Here is a 25,370-nt window from a genome sequence, read left to right as displayed (position 1 = left end):
CCCTGCACAATGCGACACTGTCCAGTCAATGGTGGTAGTATCAGGCTGAGTAGGGACGCCCTCTTTGACAGGAGCAATGGTAACACACAATTGTGAACATATTTGTAGAATTACAGAAAGAATAGTGGAAAAAGAGCACAACGCAGAGCTTTAAAAAGAGTTTCTCTAGAAGTCTATTTTTATTGGGAATACAAGTATTTACTAAAACAGAGAGGTGCCCAGCGATCTTTAAGTCCAATTGTTCAGTAATTATAGATACTGATTACAGAGATTTACAATTGGATAGAGTCCGTGAATTAAAGTCCCTTTAAGTTTCCCAGACAGATTTCTTTATTCTAATGTGTTGGAAGTTCCTTACTAACACTGCAATCTTTGAACATTGCAATGAACTTTTAGTCTGCAGCATTGCATGCGCAAATGAGGCAGGACTAGTCCGATGGGGCATTTCTTTCCCGGGACTAGTCCTTCCTCGGATCTGATTTCTAAGCACGCCTCCCTGGGCATAATTGTCCTGCCAAAAGAGTGACTGAATGCAGGTGGTCAATCATGCCCAGGGAGATGTAATTAGAAAATCCGAGGCAGGACTAGTCTGAGGAAACAAATGTCCGGCCAGACAATCCTGCATCATTTGCATTTTCGACACTGCAGATTAAAAGTTCATTATTCAAAGTTAGCAGCATCAATATGGAACGTCAAAAAGCATATTGCTATAAAGAAATCTGCACCCATACCCCCTATAGTTGCCTGACAGGTTCACTTTCAGTTGCCATAGACATTAGACTGTGAGGATAAGGAGCACTTATCTCTGTAGGAGGCCTGGGCCCAAAGCCATCACACATCCGGCGACCAGCGTGAGGATGACTAGGAGTGCTAACCCACATGTTGCTGTTTGAAGTTGCCTGATTGAGCATTATAAATTGGCTTACTTCAGTCTATATCCATTGCTGTCACATGTTCAGAGTCTTCTTCTCAGCATGTGTTCAACTTTTTAAGCTAATATCACCTGAGTACCTCACTCTGCAATGCTTTCTTGTACGCTCTTCAATATTCATACACTGGTAATAACAGATATTTCACTGCAGGGACCACCGTAATGAGGCCGACATTCCTGTCGGGGGGCTTCAACAGTTGCCGGAGCAGCCAGAAGATGCCGATAATGAGAAGAACGTGAACAGAATGTTCCAGCCACATCCAGAGCGGTCCAGCATGGTTAATATACCGGTAACCATCACCGCACCGCCTGCCGAGAGCGCCGTCATACCAAGTAAGGACGGGTCCTTGTTTAGCGCTCTGGTTCCTGGCAAGCACTGGCACCAGCATCGCCGGTGTGCCAAGTCTTTAATTTATGTTCATCTTTAACAACACTCACATCAGTAAAGATTTGAAGATTAATGCATAAAGTGCGCTCGCCAAGCTCTAAAACGTTTATTTACACACGTATTTATTTATACCATGTCGTCAAAAGGAATTTAATATTTTTAATTAGTGTTACAAGAGATTATTTGTGCATTGTTTATGCCTCTGTTATCGTCACGAGATTATAACTTGGAAGAAAAAGCCAAATAGAAATTTTCGGCCAATGGACCTATTATATCCACCATCTTAATGTCCTACTGTAATGGCAGGAAGCAGTAGGCGATGGAAATTAGATTCCATCAAAGACGACACTCATGCCTTTACCCAGGTGGAGGTATAAATCGTGATGGCTACATTTCTTTTGTACAACACTTGGTGGTTGTAGTTGCTGGCAGGAGCATAACAGTTAGTCTCTCAAGAAGGCATCTACAACCACGAGGCATTAAGCCGTGCTCACAAGGTACAGCAATGACAAAGTGAATTGCAGTAATGGTGATTGTACTATTGGCCCTTGGGTGTTGTAGAGAATGGTTCACCCACCTGCAGAGGGGCAGCTGTGGTAGTAAATCAACACAGTTTCAGCTCATTTGCAGGGTTCCCCAATGCCAGACTGGTCCATAGGGGAACAGGTGAATCCCCCGGTGGGCCCCTCTGAAGGAGTGAGCGACCCACACACCTACATTTGCAGTGCTAATACACTTTCCTTACAGACAAAGGCAGCATCTAATCATTCATTAAACCAACTACCCAGTTGTGTTGTTATTGTTATTATTATTAATTATTATTATATGAAAGCAAAAGTACACTTAAGTACTACAGTCAGGTCATTTTTGCATGAAGCAGAACAGTGGGCGCCAGAATCAATGTTACTGTTGGGCCCTTGGTGTCCCAGTCTGGCGCTGGTGTTCCCTCTCTGGCAGTCTCAGACCTGTATTCGGCACATCTTGCTTCCCTCTGCAGCCACAGAGTCATCACTTCTCACCTCACTGAAAAAACTCCCTCCCGATTTCTACCTTCAGCTACTCATCTTCTCACACTCTCTGGTTGGCTCTGCACTGACTCTACACTTTTTCTACAACATGCGCTAACCAGTATGGCACAAAAGGGCGCCTTTTCTATCATATTCCCAGGAGTCTGCACGTTTCATATAATTACCCTTTGCCTCGTGCAGCCGCCATCATGGTATTATAACACTAAAAGTTCATATAGTACAATATCGAAGGCGCAGTAGAAAAACATAAACATAACATGAGTAGCAGATGGTTATCATAACTAAACGGGAACACATTACACGGGCAACACTTATATTCCAATTATACGATGATCGGATCTCCTCTTCAAGGGATTCACTGGTAGTAGTGATGAGCGAGTATGTTTTGTTAACCCTTTCGCCGAGTATGCTCGGGCGAGCACCGAGTATTCACAGCTGCTTGGTGTTATGTTTGAATCACTCCCGTGTGCATGATTTGTAACTGTTTGACAGCTTTAATACATGTGAGGAATGTGTAAGAAATAGACAATCCTCACATGTATTAAAGTTGTCAAACAGTCGCAAATCATGCACACGGGAGCGATTCAAACATAACACCAAGCAACTGTAAATACTCGGTGCTCGCCCGAGCATACTCGGTGAAAGGGTTAACAAAACATACTCGCTCATCACTAACTGGTAGATTAACATTGAATTATAAATTGGTTTTGTCCAGCTAGTAGGACCCCTTTAGTAAAAGCAATCAATGTACCTTGTAGTGCAGCTCGTAACATTGGACCATTCAGACTTATTATTAAGTAAGTGGTATGGTCTGCAGTACCAGACACATCTGCCTACATGGATAAGCTACTGTGCCTGAATAAACTAGTAATTAGATAAAGTGCTCATAAGAGTTTAAAACCTTAGCCCACAAGACAAAACCATAAATAGGCCTCATTAAAACTAGTATCAACTCAAGTCTTAAGTAGGTTTGTTTTCCAATGCAACTTTTCGTACAGTCTGTAATTAAAGCAGCACTCCATTTTTTTACCTAGATAGTGCAGCATAGTCCATTATTAAAGAACAATGTAGAGGATATGGTCTAGACATTGTGTATACTTTTATTAGTGCTATTGCTGGGTATCAGTGTATCATATGTGATGCATCCTTACGTTGCAGAATCTCAGTGTGTCACTTGTTAAATAGATTCAACCTGCCTCCTGCTTTTAACAGGTTTCTCACAGTCAGCCTTTTCAAGTATGAGTTAGGGAAGATGGATTGAAGCTGCTTCTCATAGGATTCACTAGAGACTAGGGACACAGCACTCACAGATGGTATAAACAGTGATGTTGTTTAATGCTACAGGTAATTATTGTATAGATTCTCTTCATATACATATAGGAAAAACAAATAATTTCATTAGCTGCATGGAGGCACATATGAAGGAACCAAGTGGGTGGAGTTTGATTGGGGAGGGGTCTGAGAACTGCCACAATGATTTGAAAAGGTGATGATGTTGTCCTGTAGTTCACAGGAAGTCAGAAACTGACTTCCTGTCTACACATAAGAGTAGGTACTGGGCCGGTGGTCACAATGGAGATCACATGACACAGATGTCTATATTGTAAAGTTTAAACTGCGCTGGGTTAAAGAAGTACAATGCTAGAAAAAGGTAATATTTCCAAAAACTAAAAAAAAAAAAATGCTGGAGTGCTACTTTAATTGATAGTCTACATTCTCATAAATGCAGAGTATTCCCATATGTTCACTACATTTGGACCCAATCCCAGGAACACTACAGGAACACTACCTTCCAATGCTTGAAGGTTTCTTTTTAAGGTTGCTCTTTTAGGATTTATACTCGCACTGGTCGTAAAAAGGTGAAATTTTATTGAGTGATTTCGAGACTAAAGAGCTTCTGGCGTCAAGTGATTTCTGATGTGGTCATGTTAGTCTACATAAATGTACCGGCTCCTCTTGGCACAAAGAATGTTTGTTTCCAAGTCTAAGTGACAATAAAATAAAACTGATAATCCATTAAAGGCAATCTCCTACAAGACCCAGCCGTCAAAGTCACCCATACAGTATGAAATCAAAGCGGCTATATCCCGACACATGTATAGAAATCTATCCAGGGGTTTTCCACAACTAATCACAAATCCACCTTTGACTTCTACTTTTTCAAAGTTTTGCTGATGTCCCAAATTCTCCACTCGTCTCAGCGACTTAATGAACATCATAACTAATGGCAAACACATGCCAAGATGGTTATGCCCAAGGAGAACATAGAGTAGGGAATGGGCCATTGAGAAACTAGTCAGGAGTTGGTCAGGTATGATAGAACTTGTAGTCAGAAAGATGGAAACTCCCATTGCCATAAGGGCCACATGTACACAAATCAGTGCTTGCTGGTGGCACCGGGATTGACTGCAAGAAGCAGCAAAAGTCCCAAAAAAATTTATAGGGCCACAGGGACTTTCCCTTAAAAAACACATTGCTTTGGCAAAACCTATTATAAGATCAAGACAGAAACCTCCCCACGGTCTTCAATCTCTAATAAAAAAAAAATTAGGAGACTTAAAGGGAACCTGGCATATAAAAAAAAATGCTATTAACTTGCAGATATGAGGTTAATCTGAAGGTTAATAGCATTCTGATTCTGCCTGGCACCCATACTGAGAGCCCCAATGCCGGGAGGAAATGAACTGTATTCTTCCCGGCAGCCTCAGGTTTTTAGTTATAGGGGTGAGCCGACACAGCTTCCGTCAATGCTCAGTGTATAGTCAATCAGTGCAAGGGCATGGTTACAGCTGCCGCTCACTATGCGCTGAGCGGTGCATAGTGCATACGACTGTTCTCTCTCCATCCAAGAAAATGGTCCGATTGTGCTGATCGGAGTTTGATCAGAGTGGCATCAGTTTTTCTCTGAGGTGGAAAGAAAAAATAAGTTTCTTCTCCTTCTCCATTCTCTCAGTCCATGAAAATGGAAATGCGCTTGGATGTCATCCGAGTGTGGTTCGATGTTTTCCATGGACCCATTCACTTGCAATGCCAGTTTTGATCTGGCACTTGGATCAAATTCGGAAACGTCACCGATTTTTTCCTTAGACCACTCAGTCAAAGGAAAAAATTGGACATTTGTACAACCCCAGAGAATAACATGGGTATGAGAGCTATCCATGAAAACAACGAATAGCACTCACCCAGCATAATCTGTTGTGTGCATGAGCCCTATGACTGAAAGTCCGAGGCTCCCGGGAGGAATAAAGTTAATTTCCTCCCGACATCAGGACTCTCAGTGCCAGCGCCTGGCGGCATTAGAATGCAATTAACCTGCAGAATAACCCAAAATCTACAGGTAACAGCATTTTTTTCCCTGATCTGTTCCCTTCAAGCCAAACCTTTTTGGTCTAAGTCTTGTTCCCTGTTGAAAATGGAGGTGGCACCCAGTTTGTAATGCCACACCTCCCCCATAGTCTTTATTTTAAAAACCTGGAGACAGTCGTTTAAGTGATTAGTTTCTGTTCTGATTTGGCCTTTTTTTCTTGCTTATTTCTATTATTATTGTCCCTTTCACATCACTTGTTTTTTACTTTAGTAAATAATGTGGAGTTCGAGGTCAAATCTGAAGAGAAAAAGGAGATGGAAGTGGATGACTTAACCAAAAATGGACCAAAGCAGATCTTACCATACAGTTCCATGTTCATCTTCAGTTCCACCAACCCGTGAGTACTAGGAACCCCGGGTTTTACTAGGATAGGTATCAATGTATTCATTTTCATTGGGCCTCAAGCATAATATTGTTCTTGGACCCAAAGAGTCAGTCAGTGGATTTTATCAACTTATTTTCTCCATTATCTTATTGTAAAAATTTGGTTATCTTACTAAATCTCCCATTCTGTCATTGTACCCCAAAGATCCCCATGTGTCATTGTTTTCTAGGAACCCAGATGTGTATAGTACATGTGTGCTTTGGATGGCAGATTTTTTGCTTTACGTTTTGAGGAGGAATGTCCTGTAGGCTACTGAGAGCTATTCTGATGAACATTTTCTCAAAATATCTTGACAAATCATTTTTGTTCGCATTTTTTCTAGCAATAAGCCACACAAAGTTATCCTGAGTGTCAGTTTGTTTGTTTTAAGGAATTTACTTTTATTTTTTTTATTCTGGCAGAGTCCGACGCTTGTGTCATTACATTGTCAATATGCGCTACTTTGAAATGGTCATACTGCTGGTGATTGCACTGAGCAGCATTGCACTGGCTGCAGAGGATCCTGTCCAAGCTGATGCCCCTCGTAATGATGTAGGTACCCTTCTAAAACATGAGGGAAGACTGTCTCTATGTACAAGAATAGAACTGCTATAATACTTTTGTTCATAGCAACCAGAATTATTGAAGCTATATTCTTTTACATAAGAGCCAGTATAACTACTATAATATGTCCCGCTATTTAGAAGAAAATAGCTACTATACTACTGCTCCTAGGTACAAAAATATAACTACTATAATACCGCCCCCTATGTACAAGAATATAACTACTATAATACTGCCCCTATGCACAAGAATATAACTACTATAATACTGCTCCTATATACAAGAATATAACTACTATAATACTGCCCCTCTGTACAAGAATATAACTACTATAATACTGCCCCTATGCACAAGAATATAACTACTATAATACTGCTCCTATATACAAAAATATAACTACTATAATACTGCCCCTCTGTACAAGAATATAACTACTATAATACTGCCCCCTATGTACAAGAATATAACTATTATAATACAGCCCCTATATACAAGAATATAACTACTATAATACTACCCCGCTGTACAAGTATATAACTACTGTAATAATGCCCCCTATGTACAAGAATATAACTACTATAATACTGCTCCTATGTACACAAATATAACGGCTAGAATGCTGTCCCTATGTAAATGAATATAACTACTATAATACTGCACCTATGTACAAGAATACAACTGCTATAATACTGCCCCTATGTACAAAAATATAACTTCTATAATACTGCCCCTATATACAAGAATATAACTACTATAATACTGCCCCCTATATACAAAAATATAACTACTACAATACTGCTTCTATGTGCAAGAATATAACTACTATAATACTGCCCCTATATACAAGAATATAACTACTATAATACTGCCCCCTATGTACAATAATATAACTACTATAATACTGCACCTATGTACAAGAATATAACTGCTATAATCCTGCCCCATGTACAAGAATATGACTACTATAATACCGCCCTTTATGTACAAGAATATAAGTACTATAATACTGCCCCTATGTACAAGAATATAACTACTATAATACTGCTCCTATGTCCAAGAATATAACTACTATAATACTGCCCCCTATGTACAAGAATATAGCTACTATAATACTGCCCCTATGTACAAGAATATAACTACTATAATACTGCTCCTATGTACAAGAATATACAGTGCCTACAAGTAGTATTCAACCCCCTGCAGATTTAGCTGGTTGACACATGCGGAATTAACTTGGCATTGTGACATTTGTACTGTAGATCAGCCTGGAAGTGGGAAATGCACTGCAGCAAATTTTTTTTTTTTTTAAAACGTAAAAAGTTAATTCAGAGTGTCATTTATTATTCCACCCCTCAAACCACAAGAATTCTGTTTGGTCCCCCTAAAGTATTAAGAAGTAGTTCAGGCACCAAGAATAATGAGCTTCACATGTGTGGATTAAAGATCTCTTTTGCCAGCCTTTTCTGACTATTTAAGACCCTCCCCAAACTTGTGAACAGCACTCAGACATGGTCAACATGGGAAAGACAAAGGAGCATTCCAAGGCCATCAGAGACAAGATCGTGGAGGGTCACAAGGCTGGCAAGGGGTACAAATCCCTTTCCAAGGAGTTGGGCCTACCTGTCTCCACTGTTGGGAGCATCATCCGTAAGTGGAAGGCTTATGGAACTACTGTTAGCCTTCCACGGCCAGGACAGCCTTTGAAAGTGTCCTCCCGTGCCGAGGCCAGGCTTGTCCGAAGAGTCAAGGCTAACCCAAGGACAACAAGGAAGGAGCTCCGGGAAGATCTCATGGGAGTGGGGACATTGGTTTCAGTCAATACCATAAGTAACGTACTCCACCTCAATGGTCTCCGTTCCAGACGAGCCCGTAAGGTACCTTTACTTTTAAAGCGTCATGTCAAGGCTCGTCTACAGTTTGCTCATGATCACTTGGAGGACTCTGAGACAGACTGGTTCAAGGTTCTATGGTCTGATGAGACCAAGATCGAGATCTTTGGTGCCAACCACACACGTGATGTTTGGAGACTGGATGGCACTGCATACGACCCCAAGAATACCATCCCTACAGTCAAGCATGGTGGTGGCAGCATCATGCTGTGGGGCTGTTTCTCTGCCAAGGGGCCTGGCCATCTGGTCCGCATCCATGGGAAGATGGATAGCACGGCCTACCTGGAGATTTTGGCCAAGAACCTCCGCTCCTCCATCAAGGATCTTAAGATGGGTCGTAATTTCATCTTCCAACAAGACAACGACCCAAAGCACACAGCCAAGAAAACCAAGGCCTGGTTCAATAGGGAAAAAGTCAAGGTGTTGGAGTGGCCTAGTCAGTCTCCTGACCTTAACCCAATTGAAAACTTGTGGAAGGAGCTCAAGAATGAAGTCCACATGAGACACCCAAAGAACCTAGATAACTTGGAGAAGATCTGCATGGAGGAGTGGGCCAAGATAACTCCACAGACCTGTGCCGGCCTGATCAGGTCTTATAAAAGACGATTATTAGCTGTAATTGCAAACAAGGGTTATTCCACAAAATATTAAACATAGGGGTTGTATAATAATTGACCCACACTTTTATGTTTAAAATTTAATAAAATTCAACTGAGCAACATAACTTTTTGGTTTGTAAGATTTATGCTTCTGTTCATAAAACCTACTCTCGTTTGCAGTTTGAAGGCTCTAACTTATTTGCATCTTATCAAACCAGCTAAATCTGCAGGGGGTTGAATACTACTTGTAGGCACTGTAACTACTATAATCCTGCCCCATGTACAAGAATATAACTACTATAATACTGCCCCCTATGTACAAGAATATAACTACTATAATACTGCTCCTATGTACAAGAATATAACTACTATAATACTGCCCCTATGTACAAGAATATAACTACTATAATACTGCTCCTATGTACAAGAATATAACTACTATAATCCTGCCCCATGTACAAGAATATAACTACTATAATACTGCCCCCTATGTACAAGAATATAACTACTATAATACTGCTCCTATGTACAAGAATATAACTACTATAATACTGCCCCCTATGTACAAGAATATAACTACTATAATCCTGCCCCATGTACAAGAATATAACTACTATAATACTGCCCCCTATGTACAAGAATATAACTACTATAATACTGCTCCTATGTACAAGAATATAACTGCTACAATACTGCTCTACTCTGTATGTGCAAAATATAACAGATACCTTTCCTCATTTAATATCATTCTGATTTCAGGTGCTGAAATACATGGATTACATCTTCACAGGAGTTTTTACCTTCGAGATGGTGATCAAGGTAAGAAGTCACAAACCTTAGTTATGACGAAATATAACACTCCTATAATGCTTCCGTGCCAGCCGAGAACCTCTGCCAACCATTTGTAGTGAAGTGACGCTGATCCGCCACCACAGTGTTTTCATCAGACTGCCGCCACATAATTTAATTAACATTATACGGCGATGTCACCGACTAATTAAAACCTCAGCATTTCTGGGAGCCCTGTACTCCACACATTTGCTAATTAAAATACAGAAACGTCTTCAAATATTACTCAGTGTTTGGACATTTCTAAACTCCCAGCTACAAAACATTGCTCATGATGGCGACTTATTCTCCTTGTGTAAAATAATTATGTGTGCATTACAATTTCTTCATGGACTGGAGAATGTATGCGCCATCTATTTATAATAGTGATGGCCAATTTTATTTTATTTTTTTCCAAATGTAAAAATGTAATCTTTGTCAACACTAATTACAGTGTCTCATTAATTATTCACAAGCGCATAAGTGATTTTATTAGTCTCCATCAAATTAACAAAGATGTCACACATTGAAATGGCTAGCAGTTTCATCAGAATAGTGACGCCCATTAATATAATCATCCTTATGAGAACTTACATATACACAGTCGATATAATGACCAGGGCTGTGGAATCGGTAAGCCAAACCTCCGACTCCAAATCCGACTCCTCAATTTCCATGTCGCCGACTCCCTCATACATGGCTCATGTTTAAGTTTAAGTGATACATTTACTGTAGTAAAATGGTAACATCAGGCATTTAATCATTATTATGATACAAGAATCAAGCTATTTAGATAGAACATAAAATATATTTATTGGAATATTACTTTAGAACAAAAAAACTTTTGCATATTTACAATTTATTATACACTATGAAAAACCGTTTTCAGCAAAAACGTACTGAATAACATTTGTGCAGTCTATGAATTTGTTCTGAGAAATAGTATCGCCTCTGTCAGATCCTCCTTCATAAATGACCTCAAATCTGACCTAATTATTTTAAGGCTAGAGAGCAACCTCTCTACACTAAGTTGGGTTGGTGGCAAAGCAGTAACCACATGGGCAACATCTCTAACAATTTCAGGGTATAAAGGAATTGCCTCGTGCACAGTCAGTTTTGATGAACGATTGAACTCTTCTACTTCTTTGAGACAAAGTGAAAAAATTTGTAATTCCACAATTGCCCCTTTCCAGCATGTCTCTTCAAGATGGAATCAATTTTAGGGGTTCTGGCAGCAATAGCCAAATTCCTCACTTTGCTAACCAGAGCTGCAGAATGTCCCTCTTGCAGACTATCTCTTATTGACAGCTGCAGCATGTGCACAACACAGTGCATGTGAAAAATAGGAGAGAGGTGTGAAGCAGCTTCCACAAGATCATCTAATTGTAAAGAATCATTTTGCTTTTCTTCTGTAGTGATATCTATTTGTTCCTCCGTTATGGGAACAGGACTGTGGCTTTCCATCTCCAACATACTGAATCTGAAATGTTCTTTTAGCTGCTGTTCACCTTCATTATTCTCATTCATCAGTTTAATTGTACTTATCATGTTTGAAGCATTATCAGTTATAATAGCAAGAACCTGTTCTTTTTTGTTCTTAATCCTGCTTTCCTGTTCACTCCAGCAGTTCTGAGATGAGTGCAGGCATTCCTCCCCTGTGTGTTTTTTTTTTTTTTCCCCTTATCTGTAGAGGAGGAGCTTCACTACTTATCATGTACATAAACTGCAGCACATATTCATCTCAGCTAAAAGTCTAGACCCTTAGATCAGTAATAGGACAGACATTTATAGGACATTTCATAACTTTCCCAAATTCTTATGAAAAACTATTCCCCCCAAACTGCATTGAACTACTGTACACAATTTATTATATATTTTAAGAGTCGGAGTCGGTCCATTTTATACCGACTCCACTAAAATGGACTCCGACTCCACATCCCTGATGATGACCACGATGTACCGTAATCAGTGTCTTTCCTTCTTCCGCAGATGATTGACTTGGGACTGCTTCTTCACTCTGGCTCATATTTTCGGGATCTGTGGAACATTCTAGATTTTATCGTTGTCAGCGGCGCACTTGTGGCTTTCGCCTTCTCGTAAGTATTTTGTGCGCCATCTCAATATTTGCAAAGATCACAGACATTCTATATAATAAAAGGAAATGACGTATTGCAGCAAGTCGGGAGGAGCGAATCTGTGACAACTTGCTGGCAAATTAGTTTCCTATTATGGAGTAATATTTGCTGCATGTAAAATGTCGTCTTCTCGTAAGTATTTTATGCCCGGTCTCAAAATTTGTAAACATCACAGACAATATTTATAATAAAAGAAAATGACGTATCACAGCAAGTCAGGGGAGCGATCTGTGACAACTTGCTAGCAAATGAGTTTTCTATTATGGAGGCATACTTGCTGCATGTAAGATAATAGACTTTAAAGAGGACCTGTTACCAAGTTGTAAGTGACCAATTTTTGCTCTTGTTTTATTCCCGCTGTTCCCTTAAGTATTCTGGGGTTGTTGTTTTTCTTTCTTTGGTGCCAATTTTTGTGGTCTTTACAAGAGGGCGTGGCTCACAGGATAATTATGCAGTGCTGCCTAAAGACACGCCCCAGAGGATCCTGTGAGACACGCCTCCTTAGTAAAGACCATAAATATTTGCATCAAATAAAAAGGCCTGGAACAGAAAAAAAGAATAAAGTACTCAGGGGAGCAGCCGGAATAAAATAAGAGAAAAAAACATCAACAAGTTTGTCCTGATGACAGGTCCCCTTTAAATTACAGCTTCATAATAAAGGAAAATAACCTGTCTGAGAAAAGTCATCAATTGCATGAATTCTCTTATGGTATCTAACTGCTGTTTGCAATTATTAGCAAAGTGTTTTTTTTATTGTACCATAATATGTAGATAAAAAGCAATGCATCTTATTTGCTCTTACTTACAGTTTACCATATGTTGGTGTGTGGCTTATTTTTTGCATGGTTTCTGCATAAAAACGGTCTCAAAAATTGAAAGTTTTGTTCAAGCTGATTTTACTCTGATTTTGACATGGAAAAGTCATCACAATCTGTCTTATAAAATCAGCCTTGGGAACATACCTTCAGGTACACTTTAAAGGGTTTTTCCTATCTTCATAAATGGTTATTGTCTTATAATGCTTATAAATACAAGCAATTTGGAAATTTACTGTTTATTAAAATTTTCGGCTGTTGTTGAAATATTAAACACTTTTCTTTTTTTTGTATCTTGTTGCTTAGGAAACCGACCACCACTGATAGACAGCAGAGCATGTGCAATGTATACAAACTCTTTTCTTTTCAACTTATAAGCTGTTTTTAAGCTGGCCGTGATTGTGGTTACCTTCTACTCACAGCCAGCTTCAGTGCAGTGCTTACAAGCAAGGAGCAGAGGTGGTCGGTCTCCTAAGCAACGGGCTGTAAACAACAGAACAGAAAAGTGTTAAATTCTCCAGAATGGATGCAAATTTTAATAAACAGTAAATTGTAAAAGTGCTTGTTTTTACAAGCACTATCCGATAATGTAGAGACAATAACGATGGGTCTGACCATCAGAACGCATGACACACATGTAAAAATCCAGCACCGAATACAATATAAATGGTATTACAATAGTATTGGAAACAAAACACAATATCACAATGTGCGGTGTATGAATCAAGCAGAGTCAAAAGCTACAAAATTCAGATATTATCATTGGAGACCTGCTGCCCCCTGTAGGAGTATAGCTGCAAAAGCAAGCACTTCCGTATTAACATAGTATATCAGTTAGGTTTGCATGGAGTGATCATCATTGTATAACTAGGCCAGGTTTGTCATCTAATAAAATATAATCATGTATGTATTTGTCTGCGCTGTAAGTGCTCTGTGCTGCTGTTGAGTCATTTTTCTTTGTATTGTGGGAATTTTGCGTGTATGTCACTGATTATAAGCTCTCTCTTTGTCTCCTTGTTGCTGGATTCTCTCTTTTCTTCTATAGGAGTTTTGTTGGGTAAATTCACTTTCTTTTTTTGGCACATACAGGAATTCCTGTATGTCTTCACTTATAACCTAGCGTCATTGGAATGATCCCATCTGATCCTCTCTCCACCATTTCAATCTTCCTAAAATCAGTCGCAATCACGACTCATTAAAGGGGTATTCCCATCTCATAAAATGATGGCGCATCGCTAGAGTATGCCACAGCTAGGACTCCCACCAATCCTGAGAATGAAGGAGCTGCAGGGCTAATTCAGCACTGCGGCCCTTCACGTGTCTTTCTCTGCATAGCTGCCCACCTGACACCAACTGTCCAAGGAACAGCTGCAGTTCCCCTGCACAGCCGGTTGAAAAACCCCTGGACCCCTTCATTCTCAGGATTGGTGGGGGGAGGTCCCAGAGGTCAGACCCTCACTCACCACAAAGTAATGACATATCGTTAGTGTAGAAAATAGAAGTAGCCCTTTAAGAGTCCCTTTGTAACACACAGTAGAGGTAGATGCCATACGGGCATTATGGGCTACTAGGTCCTTAACCAAAAAGCAGAATCACTGACTCCTGTTTGTGGGGGCACAAAATACACTACAATATAAATATTACAGTAAGCAGAAAATGTCAAATTTTCCTGCAGCGCCTTCACAGGAAAAAATGAAGCATTACACAGTCCCCACTGAAGTCATTGGGTTTGCCATCAAGAACATGGATGACCCAGGTCCTCATCAAGCAAGGAAAGTGGCACATTGGAGGCATTCTAGTGACAAAAAATCCACCAGGTTTAGATGTCTTGACACTTGCGGACTGCAATCTGTCCACAATTTACTTTTATTATTCTGCAATGTAGCATGGCCATACTGCAATCTGCAAAACGTCTGGAGGAAATGAAATCCCCATTTAATCACACACCACTGACACAAGAGAGGCAGAATAGCAATCATGAGACTAACCTGTAACTTGAGCATTAACGCTGCTGTAACCTGCAGTGACCAATATAGTCCTTTAAAAAAAATCTGATTGGTTGCTCTGTTACTTTTCCTTTCCTACACCAATTTTTCATAAGCGTCCATGAATGTCGAGTGCCAATGCACCTCTCATTATGATATAACAGGGCTCAAGGCATGTTCTCTGCATTTAGTAATCCACCCATCCACTTACCTCATTCAACCCTGACTAACCTCAGGAATACAATATAATTGTATTATAAGAGGGGCAACCGTGAACCGCACCCTCTCCGCCATTCCACTCTGATGACCTGTTATACCTGTGTTGTGATGAACATAATTCCCACATGGGTTACAGTTTTTTGTTGTTGTTGTTTTTTTTACCATTGAAGCTAATTTTTCAGGACAATTTAACTACTGAAACTAGTGGTACGGCTGTATAGGTCCTATTACAGCAATTAAAATGATGCCGGTCATGTTGAAATCCGATTTTCCAGCGCTGCGAAATCATGCTTTGAAGCCACATGCAAATTAGATTGCATTGGGGGCGTGTCAGTGCCCTCCAAGTACATTGACGCGCCCCCATCGCACTTCCAGACTAATATACACATTGCTTCAAGGCTTGATTTCTCAGCGCTGTCACATCGGATTACTACAAGACAGGTATCATTTTTATTGTTGTTTTATGACCTATACAGCCGTACCACTAGTTTCACTAGTTAAGTCATCCTAACAGGTTCCTTTAAATAGTTTTATATCACACGATTGTGGTATTTGGAAGTGGACCTGTCAATGTTTTTTTTGGTCTAATCCGGCACATGGTATTACTCACAACAGGTCTGCATGAATAACCAGGATACGCATGTGTACCGCATGTTCTGCATTAGGGGAAGGCCCCAGTAGGCTGTGGACCAGCATTGGTAATCTTGGGAATCAGGTTTTGGTTAATATTTAACAAGAATATACATCCGAATTAACCTTGAACAAGTCAACAGCGCCAGGACTGAATGTTATCCATGATCACTATACTGTTTGCAGTGTGTATCAGCAAATAGAGAAATCCTTCAATCCTGGCCTGCTGGCTCCCTTCTTGCCACTGCTCTTGCATATCTGTCTAGTCAACAGCATGTGTGCTTATAATACAGAGGAACGAAACATGTAAAAATATCAATATTTTATATTATCCATACAGCGTGACACCGAATGACGAGTATGTGCCCTTTGTGAAATAACTAGAGAAATTTGCATTATTTTCTAGAAATAGCAACCTATACAAATCCTGAATTCTTGTTAGTGCTTCCAGACCATCAATTATTTTCTTTTGTGTTTTATCATCAATAATATTAATACAAAATTAAAGGGTTATTCTTAATAAAAAAAAACTTTGCAATTCTACCTCTAATTAATAATCCTGTACGTTCTCAAGAATGGTTGGAGTTTCCATTTTATTGCGTAATGCTCATTGCCTAGGTTACCGACCACCTCTGCAGTCTATTAGTAGTGGCCGGTCATCTAGGCATGGAGCACAGCGCATGCATTCTCTTTTCTATAGAACTTGTAAGCAATGCTCTGAAGCTGACCAGATTTATGGATCTGACCAGCTTCATTGCCCTGGCACTTTGGCAATGGACCTAAATGCTAACAACCTTCAATCCATTGTCACCATTGCTAGTCCACGTCTCTATCTTAGGGTGGCCAAACACTAGAGATTTTAGTCAACCAAAAATGGCCAGTTTAGGCCATTTTCTGCCAGACATTGGTTCCTTTTTGTTATACGAGACATCTTGTCAAACAGGGGTGAGCAATAGATCTTCATCCTGTCAATGGAAGCCCAAACCGGGCCACAGATCACGGCTCAGATTAGTTGATCATTTTGTCCTAATTGTTGTCCAACACGACAACCTTCACTGACCAACCATGGACAACAAGTCCTACAGGAAACAGCCATTTGAAATCCTCAATGTATGGCCTGCTTTGGGTCAAGATTAGACAACCATTATGTGGGTTAAGTTTAGTGGCTGTACCATACTTTCAATACTCTGGGCCACTTGCAATTAGACTTAAAGGAGTTGTCCTGGACTAAAAGTCACAAGGATACAGAAAGTATACCATATATGGAGCCAGGACAGCACAGCTCCTTACAATGTGTAGTGGGTAGATGGCCATTCCTGGGTACTGCAGCTAATGGGAGCTGAGCTGCAGTACCCAAGTACACATTGTATGGAGCTTTTCTGATCTGGCTGCATACATTGTATATATCTGGCCAACATGGGACCTGTTAACAGTTGATTGATGGGGATGCGGTTTGTCAGACCCCCACCTGATATTGGTCACCTATCCTATGACAAGGTCATCAATAATGTAGTCCTGGACAATACATTTAAGCAAACTTAGATTGTGGGCTATACTAACAAGGCTTTGTGGGATCCATTGGATCTTCTTTCCGAGAATTAAAAACTGCAACCTGCATAGAGTTCCACAACCAAACCCTCAATTATTTCTGGAACTGGGCAGATGTTGGCTATGCAGGCTATTAATAATAATGGAGACATGTCCCATATTGCCATGGCACAAAGGACAGAATTAATTTGTATTTTTGAATTGAGGAGCTTCAAATTGAGCCTAATAAGAGTTTACAGCACTAAAGCTGGTTTGCCCTTTCCATTTATGTCTATGGATGGGATTTGAATTTTGACTCAACTAATCTAAAAATTATGAAACCAACTTTGGCCAAATAACTTTATCAAGAATACCACAATGCGGGCGACATAGATCTTCCGTTTTCTACCATGGTTCTCTGTATTATAAGTAACGGTGGCTGGCAAAGTATGACAACCCTGATGCATAATTCATTCATAAACTGAAACGAGGTCTCTTCAAAAGAAGAGAGCGAGGAACACATCTCCTTTGGGACGTCGCTCGTTTTAGCGCCCGTTCCCGTCTTTCGGATGCTGACTATACCTTTGTGTGTGTGCTCTGTAGAGGGAACAAAGGAAAAGATCTGAACACTATCAAATCCCTGAGGGTCCTTCGTGTTTTGCGTCCTCTGAAGACCATCAAGAGGCTTCCCAAGTTAAAGGTTGGCTTTGTCTTTACATCATATTTTTCTAGCATCTGATATAAACCCATGTTAAGGAACCATTGTGGATTTTTTTAACTGGGACAGGTTCAGACAGGACGGCCACTAGGACAGGTTCAGACAGGAAGGCCACTAGGACTGGTTCAGACAGTACGACCATTGGGACAGGTTCAGACTGTGCAGACAGGACAGCCAATGGGACAGGTTCAGACTGTGCAGACAGGACAGCCAATGGGACAGGTTCAGACTGTGCAGACAGGACGGCCGCTGGGACAGGTTCAGACTGTGCAGACAGGACGGCCACTGGGACAGGTTCAGACTGTGCAGACAGGACGGCCACTGGGACAGGTTCAGACTGTGCAGACAGGACGGCCACTGGGACAGGTTCAGACTGTGCAGACAGGACGGCCACTGGGATAGGTTTAGACTGTGCAGACAGGTCGGCCAATGGGACAGGTTCAGATTGTGCAGACAGGACGGCCAATGGGACAGGTTCAGACTGTGCAGACAGGACGGCCAATGGGACAGGTTCAGACTGTGCAGACAGGATGGCCAGTGGGATAGGTTCAGACTGTGCAGACAGGACAGCCACTGGGACAGGTTCAGACAGGACGGCCACTGGGACAGGTTCAGACTGTGCAGACAGGCCGGCCACTGGGACAAGTTCAGACTGTGCAGACAGGACGGCCACTGGGACAGATTCAGACTGTGCACACAGGACGGCCACTGGGACAGGTTCAGACTATGCAGACAGGACGGCCACTGGGATAGGTTCAGACTGTGCAGACAGGACGGCCAATAGAACAGGTTCAGACTATGCAGACAGGACGGCCAATGGGACAGGTTCAGACTGTGCAGACAATGCAGATAGGATGGCCACGGGACAGGTTCAGACCCACAGGTCTTGGGTAACAGTTCTGGTACCGCCAATGCGGCCACGTGGTACAGATACCGCAGACGTGGTTTCAGGATACGGATATCGCCGAAGCGGTCACAGGAAACAAGGACTAATAATACAGGACTAATGGGACACAGGATGTGGGAATATCTATGACAGACTAGGGATGGGAAACCTGTCAACATGCAGTTGTACTCACTAAACCACCTAACATTAACTATACGGGTTGCTCAGGCACCTCCCTATTGGGGAGGGTGTCTTTTATAGAAAAGGTCTCCCTGCTATTGGCTGGGAGACAACGTGCTGGTAAACACATTACTAAATGCCACCCAGCTGTTAGCTGGGGGCATTTACCATGTGCACGCACTATCCCTTTAAAAACAAGGGAACGCGTGCACTAGGCACGCCGCCAAGACACAGTGTGGCGTGCTCAGCAGCAGGAAGCAGGAGGCAAGAGCACAACGGGACCGGTGTTGAGGATCGGGGCAGTGAGTAAGCCGGCGTCCCTGCATGGAGGGAGAAAGGGACACCATGCAGGGGCACCGGCAATAGCGCTACACTTTGCTCTTCAGGGAGATAATTCACATATGTACGCTTGATCCAGCTGAGTCCGGCACATGTGTGTTTATGAAGTACATTCATTTGTTCTTAATGGGGAAAGAGAAATATACCATTGCAAAACCTCTCTGGTGGCAGCCCATCTCCTGAGAGAGCGAAGAATGGGACACGTCGAGTTACAACATGCCCGATCCTTCTTTTTTCCGACATCTGACATTAGTTGTAGAGTAAGGACACATCAGATGGTTGGCGAATCAGGCCAAAATCATCAGGTATAGCCATTGTTCATCTACCGTGTATAGGCACCTAACACACAACAAAAGCCCTAAAATTTAACAAATTCAAACCAGGAAATGGATGAAATTTGTCAAGAAATGAGAAAAAGGGAAATAAAAATAATCCTTTCACACGTTATTGATCTTTCCACAACCATTATATTAGTGAAGTCAAGGATCTCAGGCCACTATATATATATATATTTTTTTTTTTTTAAATAACAGCACATACTGACATTGCCATCTTCTTCTTTTGCCAGGCCGTCTTTGACTGTGTGGTAAACTCTCTGAAGAACGTGTTGAACATCCTCATCGTGTACATGCTTTTCATGTTCATCTTTGCAGTCATCGCAGTTCAGCTCTTCAAGGGCAGATTCTTCTACTGTACAGATGAGTCAAAAGATCTAGAAAAAGACTGCAGGTACGTGTTGGCTGCTCCATGGATACGACCTGATGAATTGTATTCGATTCAATGTCCTCATGGTTTTTTCTTTGTTCAGGGGAGAATACTTGAACTATGAAAATGACGATGTGCGCGCTCAGGCCAGGCAATGGAAGAAATATGAGTTTCATTATGACAACGTGCTTTGGGCTCTTTTGACCCTTTTTACTGTCTCCACCGGAGAAGGGTGGCCCAAGTGAGTATCTGATTCCTAGAAACTGAATATTGGTTTTATGTCCTTTCCAAATCGGTCAAACCAAAGGTGTTATACTAATGAGATCATGTAATGCATGCAGAGTTCTTTTGACTTCCCCAATGTCAGATGTCAGGAAAAAGAAGGGTCAGGCATGTGGATTTTCAAAAGCCCAATCCTTTTTTTCTTCAGGGAAATTTCTCACTCTCCTCCCGTTATTGAGAACACATGCAAGCTTGGCCGCATGTGTAAGGCAGAGAGTTGGAAAGAATAGTCATTGAGCATTTGGCTGACAGCTATCTGTGATGAACTTTAAAATAAAATTTGTTTAAAGAGAGAGTATGGTGTGAACAGGACTGTGGTGGACGTAAGGAAATTATAAATGGTTGATAATAGACATCAAGAAAAGACTGATGAGAGAGGAGTAAATTGTAGATAGAGAATAGAAGGTCCATTATAGGGAGGGAACAGAAAACATGTAAGGAATGGTTTAGTGGGTCAACAGTAAGATATCATTTATAGGACGATAATAACGAAAATGACAAAACAAGTCTAAAGGTAGAATGATGTTCTTGTTTTTCAGTGTCCTCAAACACTCTGTGGATGCCACCTACGAAGAGCAAGGTCCAACACCCGGCTTCCGAATGGAGATGTCCATCTTCTATGTGGTTTATTTTGTGGTCTTTCCTTTCTTCTTTGTAAACATTTTTGTAGCTTTGATTATCATTACATTCCAAGAGCAAGGCGATAAAGTCATGTCAGAGTGCAGTCTGGAGAAGAATGAGGTGAGAGCAAGATGGAGATAGGAGAATAGAAATGCCAAAGCCAGAATAGTCCTCTCTGTTATGTCATTACATTCCAACACATCAAACGTGTCCTCTTGTGTAACTCCGAGATATGCAAGGTACATCTTTCCATCTGCCTTGGAACTAGACTTTCCAAGATAGCAGGTCAATCCCTGCTGAAATATTTCTGGCTTTAAGAGCTGAGCAAACCAGACACGCATACTTATAGATATGTATTTTTTCTTCTAAAGCATGTGCTCTGGATACTGATAAAACCATATAAAGTAACCAACTGTGTATTATGCTAATCTATCGTATTGGCCAAAATGTCACAAAGGATGTGGGAATTTCACTGATGGGAAAATAGGTTGTCTGATATGGCCTGCCATCACTTTCAACTTCCACCAGGAGAAGCAGCTTCGCATCATTATTGGAGTCATCAACGATGATACCTAAAATGATAGGGAATTGCCTGAGAAAAAGAAAAAGTCCTTAACATTGTGTGATTGTCAGAACTTCTCTATGACCAGTTTGATCCTGGTAGACATGCCATCTTTCCAAAATTGTCTTTTTTTCTCAATTTTCACAGAGGGCCTGCATAGACTTTGTAATAAGCGCCAAGCCCCTAACACGATACATGCCTCAAAATCGGCAGTCATTTCAGTACAAAATGTGGCGATTTGTGGTTTCTCCTCCATTTGAGTACTTCATTATGGTTATGATTGCTTTGAATACCATCGTCCTCATGATGAAGGTAAGACCTCCTCCAAGTTATAGTTTGAGATGTAACATAACCAATGAAAAGACCTGAACCAAAGCCCGTATTGTGAAGTTTATGGGAGGAACTTTCACAACCTAAATAAGGATTACGTAAGCAGTATGAAATAATTTTGTGTCCTTGTTTTCTATTAGTTCTATGGAGCATCTGATACATACGAAGAAATGCTAAAATGTCTGAATATCATCTTCACATCAATGTTCTCACTGGAGTGTATTTTGAAGATTGTCGCCTTTGGTGTTCTGGTAAGAACCTGATTAGGAAATCACAATTATTGGTAGATAGATCCCAGGTTATAATGCTATATTGTCCATGTTTTGAAAAAAACAACTTTTTATAAATGAAATAGAGACAGGTGAAAAGTTTTGATCTTTGGGGGTCTGGGTCTCCACTGATGGGTAAATCAAAGAAGCAGTAGTATTTAGCTACAATGACAATGAATATTTGCTCCATCTTCGATGTGGGAGGATAGAAAAGCTTGACTGATCACTTCTGCTGCTTCATTTTAAAGATTTGTGGGGGTCTCGCCACCTGGGTGCCTACTGATCAAAACTTTTTAGGTCGGTAAAATGTCAAGTTTTTTTTTTAATTACTTTTGCGCCTAAGGCTATAACTGATCAAGCATAAAATAATGATGCCTCCCAAAAAATCATTTTTTGACATAGGCAGCCAGATCTCCAGTGGATACTCTGAAGAACTCAGACCAAATATTATACTGCAAAGATCTCCAGCAAAAGACCAAGGGCCCAATTCATGAAACATTTTGTTTCAAAAAATTGACTTGAAACTTGCAAAATATTTGAGTCTATTCATATTTCTATCCCGGGAGGGTGAAACCTAGTGCTGCCCGAATAAACTCACTATATCTTACGGCACAGAAGTGTCATAAATTACAGGAAAAATGTATTCCAGTCAAAGACTGGAGTACATTTCTGTCTCTGGAGCACAGCAGCTAAAGGAGGCACCAAATTCATTAAGAGGCGTGCGTTTCTTGTTGAATTTACCCATCTTAATCTAATGGGAAAGCAAGGAGGATTTTGTCTGGCACATCCATCCAGGCAATATAAAATTACATATTGAGTGAACATTAAAAAATGTTTAATTTTTTTTATTTTTAATGTGCACTCAATAAAATGTAGTTTTATATTGCCTGAATGGATGTACCAGACCGAATCCTCCCTCCTTTCACATTGGCTGTACTCACCAGCGGGATCGGCAACCATCAGAAGATTTCCAACCTCATCTGATTTACCGCACAGCGTGGTGAGCTCCGAAACCCCCCTCTCCTATCCATCTTGTTCTAGTGGACTCCGCGTCAAGTCTGATGTACAGTATGTCTACCTTGCCGAACTGGCCACAAAGAGTCAATAACCTTTTCTAGGAATTATCCACAAAAAATAGATATTATTGACTATATGTGTTATGCGTGATGTAACAGATGGTGATGCAATCAAAATTTGACGTGCACATGTTCTGCATAAGAGTTTTGTACTTTTTGATGGAAAAAGAAAACTATATTTCAGTTACCATCTTGTATTGCGCAGATGTTGAACAACGAGGCAATAAAATATACAGAAGCACTTAAAAAATTTCATGTATGTTGTTTTTGTCTATAGTACATCTGCTTTGTAGACAGAGCATGTCGGCTGTACAGACTGCAAATGATTTGGTAGCTGAAATCTGAGAATCAATTCTTTTTTTAGGATTACTTTTCTCTTTTCATTATTCAATGATAAATTTGTTGATCCATCCAGTTATAATCTCACTTAATACTAGTAGGCATTACCTATACAATAATCAATTCCTAATAATCCTTCATCGACTATAGGCCAGGACAACTTATCTGCTTCAAAAATGTATATAATTTTTTTCAGAAAAATCACCAGACACATAGGGTCTTTGTTGACCTGCAAAATAAAGTTAAGGCTCGATGATGTTGACTTGCCAGAAGAGCCATGAAAGTTTGACTGCACTGCGTAGAATAATGTATGCACGTATTGTATCCGGATTGCACAACAGCCCTATACCAGGGCTTACAAAGTCACATGTCTGGCTAGGTGACATATCAAGTTGCCACTACAAAAATTTATACTTACTGAGTTGACGCAGACAAAAGAGCTAGGGTTTGTCCAACAAACATTTATCCCCTTATCCATAAGATATGTTAAACAGATATGTGCAAAATAATAGCAGTCTAACATGATGTGTTTAATTACCGTTTTTGGCATTAAAGATCATACAACATGGGAAAAAATTCATGACTAGGTGTAGGCAAGTAATAGAGAATCAACAGTCATGACATGCATACTTCTAATTGGGTGTAATTGACTCATTTAATAAAAGGGGATGTGTTCAAATTAATAGCAGTGCGGAGTTCAATTAGTGAGGGCATTCATTCTATGAAGAAACCAAATATGGGCCTTATTTAAAGAAGGAGGGCAGCAAATGTTGTATCTGCTGGTTTTAGCCATTGTTCAGTGAGTAAAATGGGTCGTTCCAGACATTGTACCGAAGGAGAAAGAACTTTGATGAAAAGGTTGATTGGAGGGGCGAAAACATAAAGACGTGCAGAAAACAATTACAAAAGGTTACAGTTTTCCAAAGAACACAGTGACTGGCCTAAAGAGAAGTGGCGAACATTTTATGGACAGATGAGAGCAATATTGTTCTTATTGGGTCAAAAGACCGTAGACAGTTTGTGAGATGACCCATAAACACTGAATTCAAGCCACAGTACACTCTGAAGACTGCAGAACATGGAGGTGTAAGCGTAGTGGTTTGGAGATGTTCTCATACTATGTAGTTGGGCCCATTTATCGCATATCAGACACCATGGACCAGTTTGAATATATCAAAATACTGGAAGAGGTCATGTTGCTTTATGCTGAAGAAGAAATGCCCTTGAAATGGATGTTTCAGCAGGACAACAGCCCCACACACACCAGCAAGCAGGCAAAATCCTAGTAACAAGATTGATGTTATGAAGTTGCCAGCCCAATCCCCAGGCCTCAATCCGATTGAGAATTTGTTGAGTGACATCAAAAATGTTGTTTTTGATACAAAACCTAATAATGCAAAAGAACTGTGGAATGTAGCCCAGTCAGCTTGGGCTGGAATATCTGTTCGTAGGTGTCAGATGTTAGTTGATTCCAGGCCGCACAGATATAAAGCAGTTATTCAAAATAAAGGTTATACAACTAAAAATTAATTCAGTGACTAACAAAAAAGCTAAGTCTGTAAGCAATTGTCAAGTTATATTGTAAATATTCCAGTTTGTAAATGAAAATGCAGACACTGCTATATTTTTGAGCAGCATATTATGCCTTTTTCTTCATTTTCAGTTTAAAAATGTTTATTTTATTTTCATTTGGAATTGAATGTGCAGCTCCCAGTGCCTTTGTGTATGGAAATAGATGCCAATATGAGGATTGAGCTTTTTTTCAGTTGTTTTAAACACACTGCTATTATTTTG

General features: G+C 40.5%; 1 protein-coding gene across 7 annotated transcripts in view; it reads left to right on the top strand.

The window, feature by feature from the left end:
- Positions 1-25,370, top strand: part of CACNA1B (calcium voltage-gated channel subunit alpha1 B) — a 517,223-nt gene that overhangs the window by 396,230 nt on the left and 95,623 nt on the right. For all 7 annotated transcript variants that reach the window (XM_073640296.1, XM_073640292.1, XM_073640293.1 and 4 more), the window contains 11 exons: positions 1,083-1,264; positions 5,925-6,051; positions 6,501-6,630; positions 9,890-9,949; positions 11,948-12,054; positions 17,873-17,969; positions 19,961-20,121; positions 20,201-20,338; positions 20,919-21,120; positions 21,710-21,874; positions 22,033-22,143. In XM_073640296.1, the coding sequence (XP_073496397.1) occupies positions 1,083-1,264; positions 5,925-6,051; positions 6,501-6,630; positions 9,890-9,949; positions 11,948-12,054; positions 17,873-17,969; positions 19,961-20,121; positions 20,201-20,338; positions 20,919-21,120; positions 21,710-21,874; positions 22,033-22,143 (1,480 nt within the window). The remainder of the gene's footprint in view (positions 1-1,082; positions 1,265-5,924; positions 6,052-6,500; positions 6,631-9,889; positions 9,950-11,947; positions 12,055-17,872; positions 17,970-19,960; positions 20,122-20,200; positions 20,339-20,918; positions 21,121-21,709; positions 21,875-22,032; positions 22,144-25,370) is intronic.

The sequence above is a fragment of the Phyllobates terribilis genome, unplaced genomic scaffold (genome assembly GCF_046119375.1).
Source record: "Phyllobates terribilis strain yellow unplaced genomic scaffold, ASM4611937v1 Scaffold_7__3_contigs__length_470593459, whole genome shotgun sequence".
In the NCBI taxonomy this organism is placed as follows: domain Eukaryota; kingdom Metazoa; phylum Chordata; class Amphibia; order Anura; family Dendrobatidae; genus Phyllobates; species Phyllobates terribilis.
This window is presented reverse-complemented; position numbering and strand designations above follow the sequence as displayed.